The sequence below is a fragment of the Mustela nigripes genome, chromosome 8 (genome assembly GCF_022355385.1).
Source record: "Mustela nigripes isolate SB6536 chromosome 8, MUSNIG.SB6536, whole genome shotgun sequence".
NCBI lineage: Eukaryota > Metazoa > Chordata > Mammalia > Carnivora > Mustelidae > Mustela > Mustela nigripes.
Genome location: NC_081564.1, coordinates 17530778 through 17546714, shown reverse-complemented (window position 1 = coordinate 17546714; position 15937 = coordinate 17530778). Strand labels below are relative to the sequence as shown.

Genomic DNA, 15937 nt, shown 5'->3' with positions numbered 1-15937 from the left:
CCCCACCCTCCAGCCCTACTTTTCCTGCAGGCCATTGCACACAACAGATCCTGCGCCATGCTGGGCCCTGGGCCCCCATGTACCTTTATTTATATTTATTGGAGCTCCTCTGCAGCATCGATTGGAACTGGCCCTGGAATGAGAGTCCCCGGTCCCTGCCTGCCTCCCGGCAACCCTTCCTCCTAAATTTCTCCAGAGGATCATGGCGCCAACAGGCTCTTAGAGCCTTGGGCTGGTTTTTTAGAACAAAAAGCTCTTGGGATACTACGGGACATTCTCTTTTTCTAAATCAGAGACCAGAGACGTTTCTGACTGCTTAGTCATGATCCAGATTTCTTCCCACATGCGCCCAAGAAGACAGGAGTGTACCTCACTCCAGGCTTGGGGGCTTCCGAAGGGGAGACCAGGGTGGGAATGGGAAGGATGGCGGGGGCCATTCGTGCTGGGATTTAAGACACTGATGGGAAAAAAAGCAAAGGGGACGATGTAAAGCTTGCCCCGCGTGGTGAGAGGGCTGACGGAGCTGCCAGGCGGTGTGTTTATTGGCACCTGCTTGCCTCGTCCTTGCCGTATGGCTGTTTTTATGTGGTTTTCTTTCTTTCTTTCTTTTTTCTCTCATTATCAATTACTGATTTCACAAGTGGTGGATTCTGCAGACGGTGGGTGGGAGGGACAGGAGAGCGGGTCTGGGGAAAGAGAAGGTAAAAGAGAAGGACCCTCCAGCCCCATTGATGCCGAGAAGTGCAGTGGTGGTTCGGACCACTGTCCCCTCTTGACCAGCTGGATGTCCAGCTGTGTCTGGGCATCCCCAAACCCGAGGACCAGACTCTTCATCAGACAGCCACCTGGAGGGCTCAAGGCTGGGGCTTGTCTTAAAGGACCATCTTGAAGTACTTGCTACCTAGTTCTGGAACTTTCTGCCAAGCAGCCTTCACCTTTAGACACAGCCTGGTGCTGGCCATCTGAGCAGGACTGCTCAGTGGCTTTGCGGGATGTGGCCCCCGACAAGTTACGATGTTTGAGTTGTTGCCAATGAAGACCCCATGTTCAGGTGATGCCAAGACTCTCAGAGTAGCGTTGAATAACTGTCTTTTGTCAAAACAGGCTGAACGGCAGCTCTGTGGCTCAGAGGGAGGCGTGGCGGAGGTGAAGGACAAAAGCCCTGTTTGTCACTCACCACTCACAGCTGAGGTCCCATTTACAGACGGGGGGGGGGTGCGGGGAAACTGAGGCCCAGAGAGGCAACATCAGGGATGATGCCCAGGGATCTGATGCCAGGTTCCCCTTGGCCCAGGTTCCCCTTGGAGATTGTCATTATCGGGAAAATCAGCACAGCCACCATTCACCAGCCCTCAGTGCCAGGCTCTTAACAGGTATCCCTCAGGCAGGGACACAAACCCCATTTATTGCTCAGAAAAAAGAGGCTCGGACCAACCAAGGAGGCAGGACTGAGGCCCTGAGTGCCAAACTCCAGAGTCAGAGCTCCATGGCGCCGCCTCTGGTGCATTTCTGGGGTCACAGGAGGTAATAAGGTGGGAACAAATGCACGCTTTTCAGCACCACACCCTCCTGGAAATGAACTCCTTCAACCCTCCTTATGACCCTACCAGGCACCTGGCTTCATTATTGCTTCCATTTTGCAGATGAAGAAACTGAGGCTTGGGGAATAAAGGAAGGTCTTGCCACCCAAGATAACAGCAGAAGGATGCATTCATTAGGAGTCAACTCTTAAGCCCTTCTGGGGAGTGGCTTGCACACTCCCTGGGGAGACGGATCCATGCACCTGTGACAATGAGCAGGAAAGGAAGATTAGAAGGATGACAGGGAAGGGCGGACCAGGTCCACCTCTGGGGAAAACAGGCAGGTGACAGGGAGAGACTCCCTCCACGGCTTGACTCCAAGGTGACCCTGTGACCCAAGCCTGGCCAATGAGCACATCACTCCCCTCACCCCCACCGCCCTCAGTGGAGGGCGAAGTCTCAGCAGCCAGGTCACCCCAAGGAGATGGCTGAGAAGCTTTACTTGAGTCTGTCTGCTACTCCTTCCTGCCGGCAAGCAGGGCCACCACGTATGTACAGGATCAAGGCAGAAACACCAAGGTCCTAAGGTCACAAGCTCTAAGACAGAGCCCTAATCCCAACCCGAGCCCCACCTGTGCGGGGGCTGAGCTGACCCCAGGAGAAAGCACGAAGGCGAGACCCAAGGAATGAGGCTTCACAGACCAACTTCTCTGCAGATGGTCAACTCCGGAGAAAAATGCTTGGCATTCGCCACCCTCTGAACGCCACCCTCTGAACCGAGCTAAGCCCCAGGAAGCTGCTCCTGAGGAGTACAGACAGCTCAGTCCCCCACAGAGGCAGGAGACTCACCCATTTCCCAGATAAGAAAATGGAGACTCAGATCGTGATCGTGCAGCTTTTCTTCTCCCTCGGGGAGAAATCGCCCACGTTCTAACCAACGCCGCTGGTGAACGCGGACGGGGGCTCACTTTGCGACATGTGCTGTGACATGGCTTAGTTCATTTATCCTGGGGGGGGGCGGGTAGTAGGTGCCATCCCCTGTGGGAGGCGGAATAGTGGCTTCCAGATGGTGGCCACGTCCTAACCCTGTGACTTGGTTCTGTTACAGCAAGGGCGAGGAAGGGAGCAGGTGGCATTAAGGTTGTGTATCAGCTTCCCTGAAACTAGGGAGGGGGTCCTGGATACCCAGGTAAGCCCTGTTGTAACCCTGGATCCTGTAATCCTGTAATCCTAAGAAGTCAAAGAGGGGGCAGGAGGTTCAGTGTCAGCGCTGAAGAGGACACCTCACCAGCTCTGACAACAGAAAGGGGCCCCTCCACACAGGAAAACACAAGCAAACAGACTTTTCCTCTGAGCCTCCCAAAGGACCACAGGCTTCACAACACCCTGACTCTGGCCCAGCGAGACCGTCTCAGACTTGTGATCTCCAGAACTGCAAGCGAACAAGTGTGTGTTGTTTTTCAGCCACTAACCAGCTGTCTCAGGAAACAAACACGCCATTTTACAGAAGAGGAAACTGAGGCTCAGAGAGGCAGAGCACGCTTACCTGGGAGCACTCAGGGCTGGAGGTGGGACTCCCAGCAGCCCTGCTGCTTCCCCTCCGGCCCCTTATCCAGCCCCGGCTGGCTGGTCTGAAGTGGAGCTGAAACTGAGGGTTTGACCGCAGGTCTGCAGAGCTTCTGGCCCTTTGCACGGCGTCGCCCTGGCTGCCTCGAGGAGTGTTTTCTCCTGAAAGGCAGCTGCAGGAGGTTTGGGGAAGGGGACAGAGGAGTAGACCGAAGGCAGAGGAGAGGAGGTGATGAAGCAGGTGTTCCCTCCCCTGAACGAGGCTGGTTGTCTGACACTGTCCCTCCTCTGGATATGAATGCGGGGCCTCCCATCCCCAGGGTCTCAGCACCTCCACCTCCAGTTGGAGGGTAGCAGGACGAAGCCCAAACTGGCGGAAGGAAGGCCCGAAGGCGCAGGAGACGCTGGGTGGGCGGGGGGAGCAGGACGCCCAGGAATCGAAAATTTAACAGCGCACTCGGGCAAGGCTGCCTGTCCCCGCCACCCTGTTGAAGGGATGCAAGCAAAAAGGTGCAATGACTTCTGAGTTCAAATTACTTCTAGGCTTGACCTATAAGGATGGCGACTGTAAAAATGAACAAAAAAGCTGGTACGTGTTGGGGAGGATATGGAGAAACTGAATCCTCGTGCCCTGTTGATGGGAAGGTAGGATGGTGTAGCCCCTATGGAAAACAGTACCACGTCTTCTCCAAGTGATGGAGAGAATTGTCATCCGGTGCACAATTCCACGTCTGGGCAGCTACCCCCAGAGGGGTGAAAGGAGGGACTCGGAGATGTCTTTGCACTCCCACGCTCATAGCCAGCGTCATTCCCAAAAGCCAGAAGGTGGAAGAAACCCAAGTAACTATCGATGGATGGATAGATGGCTGGCTGGATGAACAGAATGTGGGCGCTGTGCTCTGAAGTCTGTGTCCGGCCATACCTCCCATTCATTAGTTGGAATCCTAAAGCCGGCAGTGATGGCATCCGGAGGTGGGGCCTCTGGGAGGTCCTTAGATCAGGAGGGTGGAACCTTCCTGAAGGCGACTAATGCTCTTAGAAGAGGCCCCAAGAGAGCTCCCTGCCCTTTCTGTACACGGTGAGATGTTTGCGACCCGGAAGAGGTCCCTCGCCTGTCCATGGTGTCACCCTGATCTTGGATTTCTAGCCTCCAGAAGTGTAAGCTATGAAATTCTGTTATTTATAAGCCCCCAAGCCTGTGGTATTTTGTTATAGAAGCCCGAACGAACTAAGACAGGAGTGCATATGTTCCATGGAATGTTATCCAGCCCAAAAGACGGATATTCGGACACCTGCAGTAACAGGGAAGAACCTTGTGGAACTTGTGCTGAGCGAAAGAAGCCAGCCACAGAGAGACAAATACTGCGTGATTCCACTCACAGGAGGTACCTAGGGTTGGCAAATGCACGGACAGAGACAGAAAGTAGCTGTCGGTTGCCGGGGCGGGGGGAAGGGGCAATGGGAGTGTGTAAGGGGTAAGGAGTTCCCGTTTGAGACAAGAATGTTGTGGAGATGGAGGGCCGTGCTGGTTGCTCAACTGTGTAGATGTATGAAACGTCACTCAACTGTACACATCAGAATGGCTAAAATGGTGAATTTTGTTATGTATCTTACCCCAATAAAAAAATGAAAAATGAGACATCCTAGATTCTTGGCCTGTGTTTCCTGGACACGAAGCTGCTTAGAGCTACACATGGGTGGGAATATCACAAGATACAGATCATCATTGGGAGTGGCCTTTCCTGTCATCTCTGGGGGTGACCACATCTCTGCTGTTAAGACTGCTTTCCAAAATCCCTCTTCTGCTCAGTAGTCGGAGGGACTTGGGGATCCCTAGGTATACATTTCATTTTCAAATCCACATTTCATATGTATATTTGTATTTTTTTTGCATGATACATATGTACCATGTAACAGGAGAAGCACAGAAGCTGAGGGACCAGCTCCCAACTGGAGGTGGTCAGGGAGAGCTGACTGGAGGAAGCACCATTGTTTTTTTTTTTTAAGATTTTGTTTATTTATTTGACAGAGCAAGAGATCACAAGTAGGCAGAGAGGCAGGCAGAGAGAGAGGAGGAAGCAGGCTCCCTACCAACAGAGAGCCTGATGTGGGGCTCGATCCCAGGACCCTGAGATCATGACCTGAATGGAAGGCAGATGTTTAACCAACGAAGCCACCCAGGCGACCCTCAGGATGTGATTTAAAGAAAAAACACATTTTGAGAGATACGCTAATGCCTGCAGTTCACTCTGAAATGGGTCCAAATAAGAAAATGGATTGGCAGATTGAGAGAGGGTTGGACAGACAGATTGATAGTAAGCAAAGACATGCACAAGAGAATGTCAAAGATAGCTGTGAGTATCAGACGATTAGGGGTCTGCGGCAGAGAATTCAACTTTTTGGTGTTTGGAGATTTTTCATAGTAAAGTAAATGACTCTGGGTTAAAAGGCCAGCTGACTTTTGGAGCTGGGGAATTAGGTGGGGAGGGCAAACCAAGGGGCAGAAGTTAGGGTTCCAAGCTTGGCAGCGCCGTACATTCATGATGTAGACAAGCTCTTACACACAGGGACATGGTGCTCATTCAGGTGGTTGGTCGGGGTGCAGGGGCTCCTGAATCTGCTGACCCCGGGAGGGAGAGAAGTCACTGAATAGAGAGGGTGGCTGGCCTCCAGCCCAGGCCTGGCCCGGGAGGTGTCAGGTTCTTGATGAGGATCCGAGGGATGATGTTGGTTGGATTAGCCACGGGGAGAGGAGTAGGGCCGGTCTGGATGGTGTCCTCAAGTTTCATGATACAACCTCTGCAGAGGTTAAGGGTTTCTGGAAAAGCAAGAAGCCTAGCAAGACTGGGTCTGGCTCAGCAGATAGCAGAGAGCGATGGGCGCCCCTTCTTGAAGTCAAGCTGAAAAGACCAAGTCTACCTGTGGCCTTCAGGATACAACCTCCTATCAGAGCTTTGTCTTCCTCGGATGGGGGCTTCCTTAAGATGTCAGCTGAGGCGGGAGGCTGGTGAGCTGCAGTGGAATCACCCAGGGAGGCAGGCTGCCTGTTCTGGTCCCGAGAATAAGTCAAGGCCAAAGTGCTTCCTTTAAGAAATACTTTATTCCACACATCTCCTGGTGGGTTCCCCCACCCACCCCTCCCAGGTAGCAGCTAGTCATCAACTTCTCTTTCCTCCCAAAGCCAAGAGAGCCTCTTGCACCTGGAAACGTTTCTTCAGGTCCCAAGGCAGCACAGAGGTCTGCTCCCTCCCCCGGTTGGCCTCCGGATGGGACAGCAGCTCATTCATCTTTCTCCCACTCCTCACCGCTGCCAGGACAATCTCCTTTGCCAGGGCTGTCATTGGCTGATGGCCCAACTGTATTTTTTCAACTCAGGCATCCTCAAGCATCCTGGCTTGTGGGAGCTTCCCTGAGCATCCTCGCCAGCCTCTGAACAGGTCCTCAGGGAAACTGCCCATCCTGACAGTAGGGGAGTGGCTGACTGCTTCCATCCCTGTCACCGGGGGAACCCAGGGACAGGGGCCGGAGGACAGCAGGTCTGATGTGGGGCAGCCTGTGAAGCCCAGAGCTGGAGGGCCTGTCACAGAGATCTCCCTGAGCAAATCAGTGTGGCCCCAGGGGCCACAGCTCCACCCCTTGGGGCCGGGTCCCTCCACCAACATCAAGGCACCAGGTGACAGAGTGACAGCAGAGGGCCTCTCCGGGAGGGGTAGTGTTGATCATAGCAGTGACACTCATGACCCACCTGTCCACCAGGATGTGTGCAGGGGGAAGGAAGGGGCGAGCAGGGGGCTAGGAGCCACAGGGAAGCTGGATGATTCTGCCCATTTACTGTCCCTCCCTCAAAAACAAAATCTCTGAGCATGGGCTACCGATGAGACATTCCTGGCGACTCACTAAGGGCCACTTGGGGAATAATAAACCATTTCATCTCTTAGAAAATCATTCAAATCCTTTTCCGGGTGACTCAACAGCATCTAAATAAGCATCATTACAAAAATAGGTTTGTTTTTTTTTTCTTCTTGTCTCTGCTCTTCTTTCCTTGGCCTAGTTACTCTGCTGAAATATAGAAGATGCTTCCATCATGAATTGGTCTCAGAGTAAAAAAAATAAAAGATTCCATGATCTGATACAAGAACTCCTGGATCCCACACGCCAGGCAGAAGGAAACCGGGGCGTTTGGGTTCAGGCTGATTTGGTGACGCAGCAAAACGTGTTGTCTCAAGAGACATAGACCAAACTTCCCCGAAGCAGAGAGGAAGCTGTTTCTGTTTGGAAGGAGACACTCCTGAGACTTCTATTGAGACAGGAGTGAGTGGGAGGCCAGTAGCCCTGAAGAAATGTCCAGGATTTTTTTTTTTTTTTTTTAAGCAAACCCCTAAGGTCCTGATGAGGCCTGCGGTAGGCGGGTCAGCATGGTTTCTCTTGCCTGTGGTCCTGCAAGAGAGTGTGGTGGGCTGGGTTCAGGTGGAGGCTGGGCTGTCCATGGTGGACAAAAGGTGAATGACTTGTGCCCGCTCGGCTGGGCTGACGTGCTGGCTCATGTACACAATACAGTCCGCGGCTACTTCTGGATTGTCCTGTACCAGGCTGCGGGGGAGGGGAGAGAAGGGTTGGGGTCATTCCTGCCACTTAGGTCAGTGGGCCCTAGGGCAGTCCCCAGAATCCCTGTGCAGGGCCGTGTCATATTCCAGGGTGGGTGACAACCCAGAGCTCCCAAATCTCTTCGTGCTGTGGTCACCATGGGGGTGACAGTCCCGTGAAGTGGGAGAGATGAGAACACCTCAGAGGACGGTGAAGCCCATGAGTCACTAGCTGTGGGACTTCCCCAGAACCTCAGTGTTGTTCCCCAAATGGTCCCACGGGATCACCTGCCCACCTCACAGGGGACCCTGCTGGAATGGGGTGAGCAAATCCCTGGGAAAGGCTGATACCAAATGGGAGGTAGCAGCCTAGCACCCAGCAGTTAAGAATGTGGGTTCTCACAAATGAGCTCTAGTTGGGACACCTGGGGGACCTCAGTTGGCGAAGCTTCTGCCCTCGGCTCCAGCCATGGTCCTGGGGTCCTGGGATCAAGTCTCCTTCCACAGCAGGGGGTCTGCTTCTCCCTGTGCCCCTCCCCCTGCTCATGCTCTCTCTCAAATAAACAAATAAAATCTTAAAAATAGGAAATACAGAGTACTGTGAATTGTCTAAGCCTGATGATTCACAAACCTATGCCCTGGGGCAAATAATACATTATATATTAAAAAAAAAAAAAAAAAGGAAACACACACACACACACACACACACAGCGCAACGGCTGTGACCTTGGACAAGTTACCCTATAGACTCCAGCAAGGAATGCAGCCATGAGCCCAAGGCCCAGGGACCATGCAGCCGTTCTGGAGTTGGGCAACTGGAAGAAAACTGTGGTCCCTGCACTTGCCGATAAGTCCAAGGGATGGGCAAGGGGGTGATGTGGCCACTCACCCTCTGATGGCCTTGAGGACGGAGTCACGCTTTAGGCACTTGATGTTCTCGCGGATGGTGGAGTGCAGGCTGTCCCCCGCCTGCCAGTGCTGTTCCAGCCACCGTACCACCATCTGGTTATTGTCCCACATGTAGGCCTGGGGGAGGGGGAGAGGCTGGCTCAGAGAGAGACCCCCACCGCCCAGCAGGCTAGCCTCTGCCCCCCACCCCCCCATCTCCACCCCAGGCCCCAGGCCCACCTTGACGGCCCCCTCGGTCTCCACGAACCAGCGCCGCAGCATGGACTGGATGTGCACGTGGCTCAGCTCAGGGCTGGCCTGCAGGATCTCCTGCCTGATCTGGTCCTCCAGCAGGAGGCGGCGCAGGCGCCAATACAGAAAGGTGCGTGAGGTCTTCCATTCCAAGATGTCCTGTGGACAAGCCCCAGCCAGGCCTGAACCCTCTGGGAGGGGATGCAGGGCGCCATCTGGGGCTAGGGCCTGCACGAGGCATGGCTCTCTGATCATTCCCATTTTGCAGACCAGGCAACTGAGGCTTTCAGGGGAGGCAGAGGCCCCTGCCCTGGGGAGGTGGCAGAGGCGAGACGGCACCAGCAGCCAACACTGGTTCAGCAGAGGCAAGCAGAGCTTAGGCTGGGAGGGAGCACCCCAAACAGGGTAGTAGGCTGACTGTAGGATATCCTCTCAGGGACAGCGCGATGGGGTGGGGCTCGGGATCAGCAGTGCTGGGGGAGTGCAGGGCAGGACCAATCCGTCCCAACTGTAACCCTGGCAGTTGTGCGTGCCGCGCGCGCGCGTGCACACACACACACACACACACACACACACACACATCAGACTGGTGGTTCCCAAACCTCGCTGCCTGTTAGAACTTCCTGGGGATTTGAAAGCACGCTGATGCCCAGCTCCTACCCCGCCTCCCCCAGACTCTGATTGAATTGGTCTGGAGAGCAACCAGGGCCCTGGGATTTTTTTCTTTTTCTTTTTTTTAATAGCTCCCCAGGAGATTCTAATGTGTGGCACTCCCGCCCAGATCGCCTCCTGTTTGGAAACCAAACCACCTTGGGCTGGACCCCTCACACCCTGCCCCACAGCCACGGGCCCTTACAGCGAGGGCACCCTTCTCCAGCATGCAGATGGGCTTGTCGTGGAGGCTGGCGAACTGCACCGCCACCTGGTGATAGATGGGCAGCAGCAGTTGCTCCCGGGCCTTCAGCTGGCCCTCCAGGTCCTTGCGGTCCTTGTCCGAGAGCCCTGGTGTTCCTGTGGGCAAGGGCACAAACCAGGCTTTGTGGCACGGGCCTTCACTGGAATTTCGATTGTACCCCCAAATCAAGCGGCTCTTGCCGTCTCAGACAGGCACTCACAATGGCAAGACGGCCTTGAGCACGCAACTGTGAAGATGCCCCCTTTTATCAGAAAGAACTATGCTCTTTGCATATTGCAAAAGACATAGAAGGGAAGATTATAAACAACTCTTGGCAATTTCACACCTTAGAAGAAACAGACAATTTCTTTGAGATAAATAAATTAGGGAAGCTCTGCCAAGAAGAAACCAGATAACCTGAATAGTCCTGTGCATAACAGAGAGGCATTTGTAGTTAGAAACCTCCCACCAAAGATTTAAAGAAATAATACCAATTCAAACTCGGGATATAGGAGAGAACACTTCACAACTCATTCTAAGAGATCGGCATTACCCTGACACCAAACCAAAGAAATAACACACACACACACACACACACACACACACACACACGGATAAACCTTCTACAGAGCACAGCTACAAAGATATCACCATCCAGTATGGGCTTTTTTTTTTTTTTTTAAGAGAGTGAGTGAGTGAATGAGCAGGGGAAGGAAGGGCGGAGGGAGAGGGACAGAGAAAATCTGAAGCAGGCTCCACAGCCAGCGTGGGGCCCAATATGGGAGTCAGTCTCACAACCTTGGTGTCAGAACCTGAGTCAGGGGCACGTGGGTGGCTCAATGGGTTAAGCCTCTGCCTTCGGCTCAGATCATGATCTTGGGGTGCTGGGATCAAGCCCTGCATCGGGCTCTCTGCTCAGCAAGGAGTCTGCTTACCCCCTCTCTCTCTGCCTGCTTGTGATGTGTCTGTCAAATAAATAAATAAAATCTCTAACAAAAGAAAAAGAACCTGAGCCAAAATCAAGAGTCAGACGATGAACTGACTGAGCCACCCAGGTGCCCCCAATATGGACTTTTAAACAGAATTACACCTAAGGTTACAGGAGAAACAAAGCTATCATTTAAACAAAACTGGTAAAATATTTTGTCTGATGGACAATTCTAAAAGGACATCTTGTGAAAATGCTTATCTTCTTCGCTGGTCCCAAATACTTCCATTTTTTATATTTTGGGTGTGTTGAGAAATAAAAACACTAAGGCACTATGCATAATTTTTTAACATTAGAGGGGTTGAGTTTGCTACACTGATCACTGAAAACATCTCACCATTTTTATGGCTGTGTTTTGGCACGTTTCACTTTGTTTTCACCGTGCTAGAAGGCCCTGGTAGCGGAGCGGGCGGGCCCCTCTTGCCCTCTGAGAGATGAGGCACTTCTAACCCTCTCACCTAGCTGTTCCACGAGCTTCTTGTAAGTTGGGTCAATCCTTCTCATGGTCTTGATCAGATCTTTCTTTCTGTACTTAATCTCCACCGTTCCCTCCGGCTCCAGAATATTCGCCCTGAGAAAAGAAGAGGGAGGGGTGGAAGTGTAGGCAGTGTTCCCCGACAAGCAATGGCCAGGAGACATGGGGTCGAAGCAGGAGAGCCAGGAAACCTGCGTGTGACCTCTTAGCTCTTTCACAGACTCACTCTGTGACTTGTGCACGTCAGAGGGGACTCTCCCGTCATCTGCTTCTACAGCCATAAAATAAGGGCCTGAGCCTACATTTTAAAATCAAGTTTTCTGAGCTCTGAAAGGCCCTTTCAGCTCTGTAAGCATATGGTTTTCTCCAGAACGGCCTAGCTCTCCTGCTCTTCAGTCTCTCCTAATGTCTGTTCTCTTCAGGCCACAGTACTGTTTCTGATCTCCTTTAGAGTTCACGGAGTCACAGTGCATGGTTCAGTGGGAGCTGGCCTCCCATTTCAAGCCTCTCACTCACACTTCAGACTGCCCCCTCCCCATCCTTCGATAGCTTGGAAGCCCTGAGGAATACTCCATGGAACTTTGAGCTTCCTGGTGGCCAGAGTGAGAAGTTCACTGGAGGCTGCTTGTGTCCTGAGCCCTCCTGGAGGCCTGGAGCCTCAACAGTTGAGTGATGGAGCCTCAACAATACCCCATGAGGGTCTCGGTGCACTGAAGGCAGGACAGGTTTGGCTCATTTGCACATCACGATGTCTGCCATAATGCCTGGCACATAGCAGGTACCCAGTAAGTCTTCACAATAAACGCTTCATCAACTGACCCACCCAGGCGCCCCTCTACTGAAAAAATCTACTTGTGCACTGGATGCTAGCTTCAGTTTGCTAAAGCTGGATGCTCTCCATCCTTCAGAAAGTCAAAATGCCAGGCACCTGGGTGGCTCAGTTGGTTAAACGTCTGTCTTCTGCTCAGGTCATGATCCCAGGGTCCTGGGATGGAGCCCCACAAAAGGCTCCCTGCTCAGTGGGGAGTCTGCTCTCCCTCTCCTTTTGCTGCTCCCCCCTACTCATGCTCTCTCTCTCCCTCTCTCAAATAAATAAATAAATAAACCCTTAAAAAAAAAAAAAAAAGGATCTCAATGCCCTGGTAATCCCTGGCCAGCGACTCAAAGGTGACAACAGCATCTGAGGACGAGGGCTGAGAATAAGTAATCTGACTCAGCCAGATTGAGGGAGACACACCCACCTGCTTTCCTTGTCTGCGTACAATTCTATGCACAGGGGGTTGATGGAGGAGTCCATGACCACCCAGGAGCCTCCCCGGAGCTCTGCGTTGGGTGGGATATAGGACAGGATGGGCTGTTTATACTGCCTGAGGCTGTCCACGATGTAGGCTCCGAACTTTAGCATCTGGTCGTACATGTCTGCCAAGCAAAGCAGTCACCTGGTGAGGAGGCCTCCAGCCCTAGCACCTATCCACGTGCCAAGCCCGTAGCCCTCATCATCCTGGGGATCCCAAGAAAGTGTGATCAGCCAAGATGCTTGGAGGCACCACGGAAAGATCTCTGGGCTGGGAGTCAGGAGTGGGCCCAGGTACAGAGGACACCCTGACCACACATGTGACCTTGGACATGTCACTCTCCCTGCCTGGGCCTCAGTGTCCCCATCTGTAAATAGGAGGCATAGGGCCATCCCAAAGATTCCTTCCAGCTCTGACTCTGGGATGCCCTCACCAATGCCTGGCCCCCTGCCCAGCAATAACAGGTCCTTGCCTCCTGCCCACACATAGCGTGGCCCTTATTTTCCACCAAGTACCAGGCACCTTACGTGGTTACAGTGCACAGTACAATCAGCCATCGTCACACCGAGAGCTGACACCATATGCCAGTGATCAACTCATCAAATAGCCCCCTCGGGCCTCTCGGGTTGGTCTTAGCCTCTTCACAGGAGGGAAATTACCAGAGCTGCCCTCCTGGCCCTGCCCCTCACAGTGTGACCTCCGGAAAGTCACACGGGGAACCCTCATGTCCCCATCTGTAAAATGAGATGTGACCTGAACTGGTCCCGTCCTCAGGACCTCAGCTAAGAGGATGACGAAGCCATACAGAGGAGAACCATAGCACTACATTGACGGGGCCTCCCTCTCCTGGGTGCTGACTCCACTGCTTTGGGACACCCAGAGGAGAGACAGCTGTACCTTTCATGCCACCGGAGAACCCCCTCCAGTTGGCAAAGATTATCAGGGGCAACTTCTCTCGGTTAAAATCCTTGATGGCCTGGGCTGTCTTGTAGGCCGAGTCTGGGAGCCACACCTGGCCCACCTGCTGGATTATCTGAAACATGGAGTGGCCTGGATCAGACTCCTCTCTGTGAGAGTGGCAAGGGGACACGGGGACAGTCATCTGAGCCCCATCCTAGAGGGCAGGCAATCTGGTCTGTGTTGGCACCTGCCTCAGAACCAGGGCTCACAGGGAGGGCCCAAAGCTAGTCTGTGAGGGGCTGTGCTTGCCTCCATGGGCTATAGGTTCCTTTTGGCTCATTTCAGGCTCAAAGGTTAGCTAGTCCCGACTACAGAGTCCTGGGTCCCGCCCCCTGCCTTCTGAGCTCCTCCTAGCATGTGCCGCGGCCCACCCTAGAAACAGTGACAAGGATGGAGGCAGAAGGCAGGGAGGATTCCCAGGGACCTGTCACCCTCTAAAGAAGAAGAAACACCATGTGGGGCATTTACGCATCCCTCAGAAACCGTGCTGGAGAAATGGGACCCCAGGGCCAAGGACTCACCCCAGGCTCCAGCATGTGACCACCCAGGACCCGCTCTTTGTTGGTGAAGCCAGCAGGAACAGTAGTCCCAAGTTCCCAGACCCCTCACCTTCGCCTCTGAATCCAGGTTGGCAGGGTCCGCAGGAATCACCACCTCCACGGTCCGCGTCTCCACGGCGATCACTCCAACAGGGATACCCCCCAGCCTGCGAGGCCCGGCGTGGGTCAGCCAGGCTGGGTCAGCCAGGCCACACCCCCCGTGGACTCAGGGTACATGGGTCCTCTAGGCCTTGGGGGACATCCTATAGGCATTCTGGGTATACGGTGCTCATGGTGGGGAGGGGGGCAGGCAGAAGACAGCACTCTTTTCACTCGAGTGGGGCATTCTCTTGGAAGCACTTCTTTGGAAGTTTCCAAAGCAGTTAGAGCCTCCTAACAAGCTGGTGGGCTGGAAAGGGGCTGTTGGCGCCCCTCTTGGGGGCACCAGTCGTGGTGGTAACAGGGACGGCCAGGCCACTGCAGGGACAGGAGCAGTGCTGTCCACTAGAACTTTCTGCGATGTTGGCACGTTCTCAGTCTTGTGCCATCCAGGACAGCAGCTGAGAGGAGCTACTTCCTGAGCACTTGAGGCATGGCGAGTGCAACAGAGGAAGGGGGTTCTCTTTCAACTCAACTAGGTTTACACGGTCACCCATAGCCAGCAGCTACCACGCGAGACAGGGTGGGTCTAGGCACAGACCCATTTGGAAGAGTCGAGGGATGCCGAGCCTGCAAGAGCTTCTGCTCAGGGGGGATTCTGTGACATCAGTAACCGTCCCTGCAAGCTCCCAGCCGGCCCTGTGCCGGGTGCGACCCTGGGTTACTCTTGATTATGCTCTCAGGGACCGTGGGGAGGGCAAGTCTTTCAAAAAAGGAAGGGTCTCCAGGCGGAAGGGGGAAAAGATCTCATTTGCGGTTTTAAAAAAGTGTTTTTAAAATAAAACACTTATGGAAAAGTGACCAGCTGTAATGCCTGGCTTCATGGTTAGTATTTTAATACGTATTTATTGCCTGGAGAGAAACAACAGCAACAATAAAGACAGTACTGGCAGCCCCTACCACTTACAGAGCATTTGTGATTGATTTTTTTTTTTTTTTTTTTATTAAGTAGGTTCCACGCCTGGCATGGAGCCCAACGTGGGCCTTGAACTTGCGACCCCGAGATCGAGACCTGAGTGGAGATCAAGAGCTGGCTGCTTCACTGACTGAGCCTCCCAGGCGCCTGCATTTATGATGTTATAAGTGCTTAACATTCATCATCAAAACAGTCCTCCCTTGTGGTTTAGTAGGATTATCAACCCCACTCTGCAGAGGACGACGTGGAGGCCCAGAGAGGGTGAGTGACACAGCCGGGCTTGGCCTCAGGTCAGACTCCGGAGTTGGAACCCGTAGCAACGACATCGTGCCAGGAATCTGAACAGTAATTATAAGGACACTGCTTTGGGCTCTGTGTAGGAAGGATCTTGCTGGGAGCGGGATATATCTGAAAAGAGGAGGACTACACTGCTGAGGAGTGAGATGCTCAGCTCTGGGAGCATTCAAGCATTTAAGCCATCCACCAGCTGTGTGTAGACGAGGGGGTTTCTGACCCTGGCCCTTCTGAAAGGAAATTCCTAGTTTGGAGTGTGTGTGCTGTTTTCTGGAGGGAGCACCCAGAGCTGTCTTCTAATTCCCCGAGGGGCCCATGGCCCCTGTGGCTATGGATCCCTGCCCCAGGGACAGACACTAGGGGCCAGGGTGCTGGCCGCCAGCAACAAGCTAGCTGAGAGGTCTGCTAAGGCCCCAGAAAAATCCAGACTTTATGAAGAAGTTCATCATCCAGAAAACAATCCCCCAGGTTGGTTTTTCTTTCAGAAAATCCTGATGCCAAAGCAAAATGCTCTTGGGGGTCACCTGAGAGGAAAGGGCCTCTGGTCTAGTGCCTGGGGGTCCCAATGTCTGGGGAGGCTAGCTGAGTGCAGCCTGCCCCGTCTTCA

At 53.4% G+C, this 15937-nt stretch overlaps 1 protein-coding gene across 2 annotated transcripts in view; it reads right to left on the bottom strand.

The window, feature by feature from the left end:
- Nucleotides 1-6226: 6226 nt before the first annotated feature.
- ACACB (acetyl-CoA carboxylase beta) overlaps nucleotides 6227-15937 on the bottom strand; it is a 125820-nt gene continuing 116109 nt past the window's right edge. For both annotated transcript variants that reach the window (XM_059408634.1, XM_059408635.1), the window contains 8 exons: nucleotides 14032-14128; nucleotides 13360-13495; nucleotides 12409-12586; nucleotides 11151-11263; nucleotides 9666-9820; nucleotides 8798-8968; nucleotides 8559-8695; nucleotides 6227-7676 (listed from right to left, as the gene is read on the bottom strand). In XM_059408634.1, the coding sequence (XP_059264617.1) occupies nucleotides 7550-7676; nucleotides 8559-8695; nucleotides 8798-8968; nucleotides 9666-9820; nucleotides 11151-11263; nucleotides 12409-12586; nucleotides 13360-13495; nucleotides 14032-14128 (1114 nt within the window). In that variant the 3' untranslated portion in view covers nucleotides 6227-7549. The remainder of the gene's footprint in view (nucleotides 7677-8558; nucleotides 8696-8797; nucleotides 8969-9665; nucleotides 9821-11150; nucleotides 11264-12408; nucleotides 12587-13359; nucleotides 13496-14031; nucleotides 14129-15937) is intronic.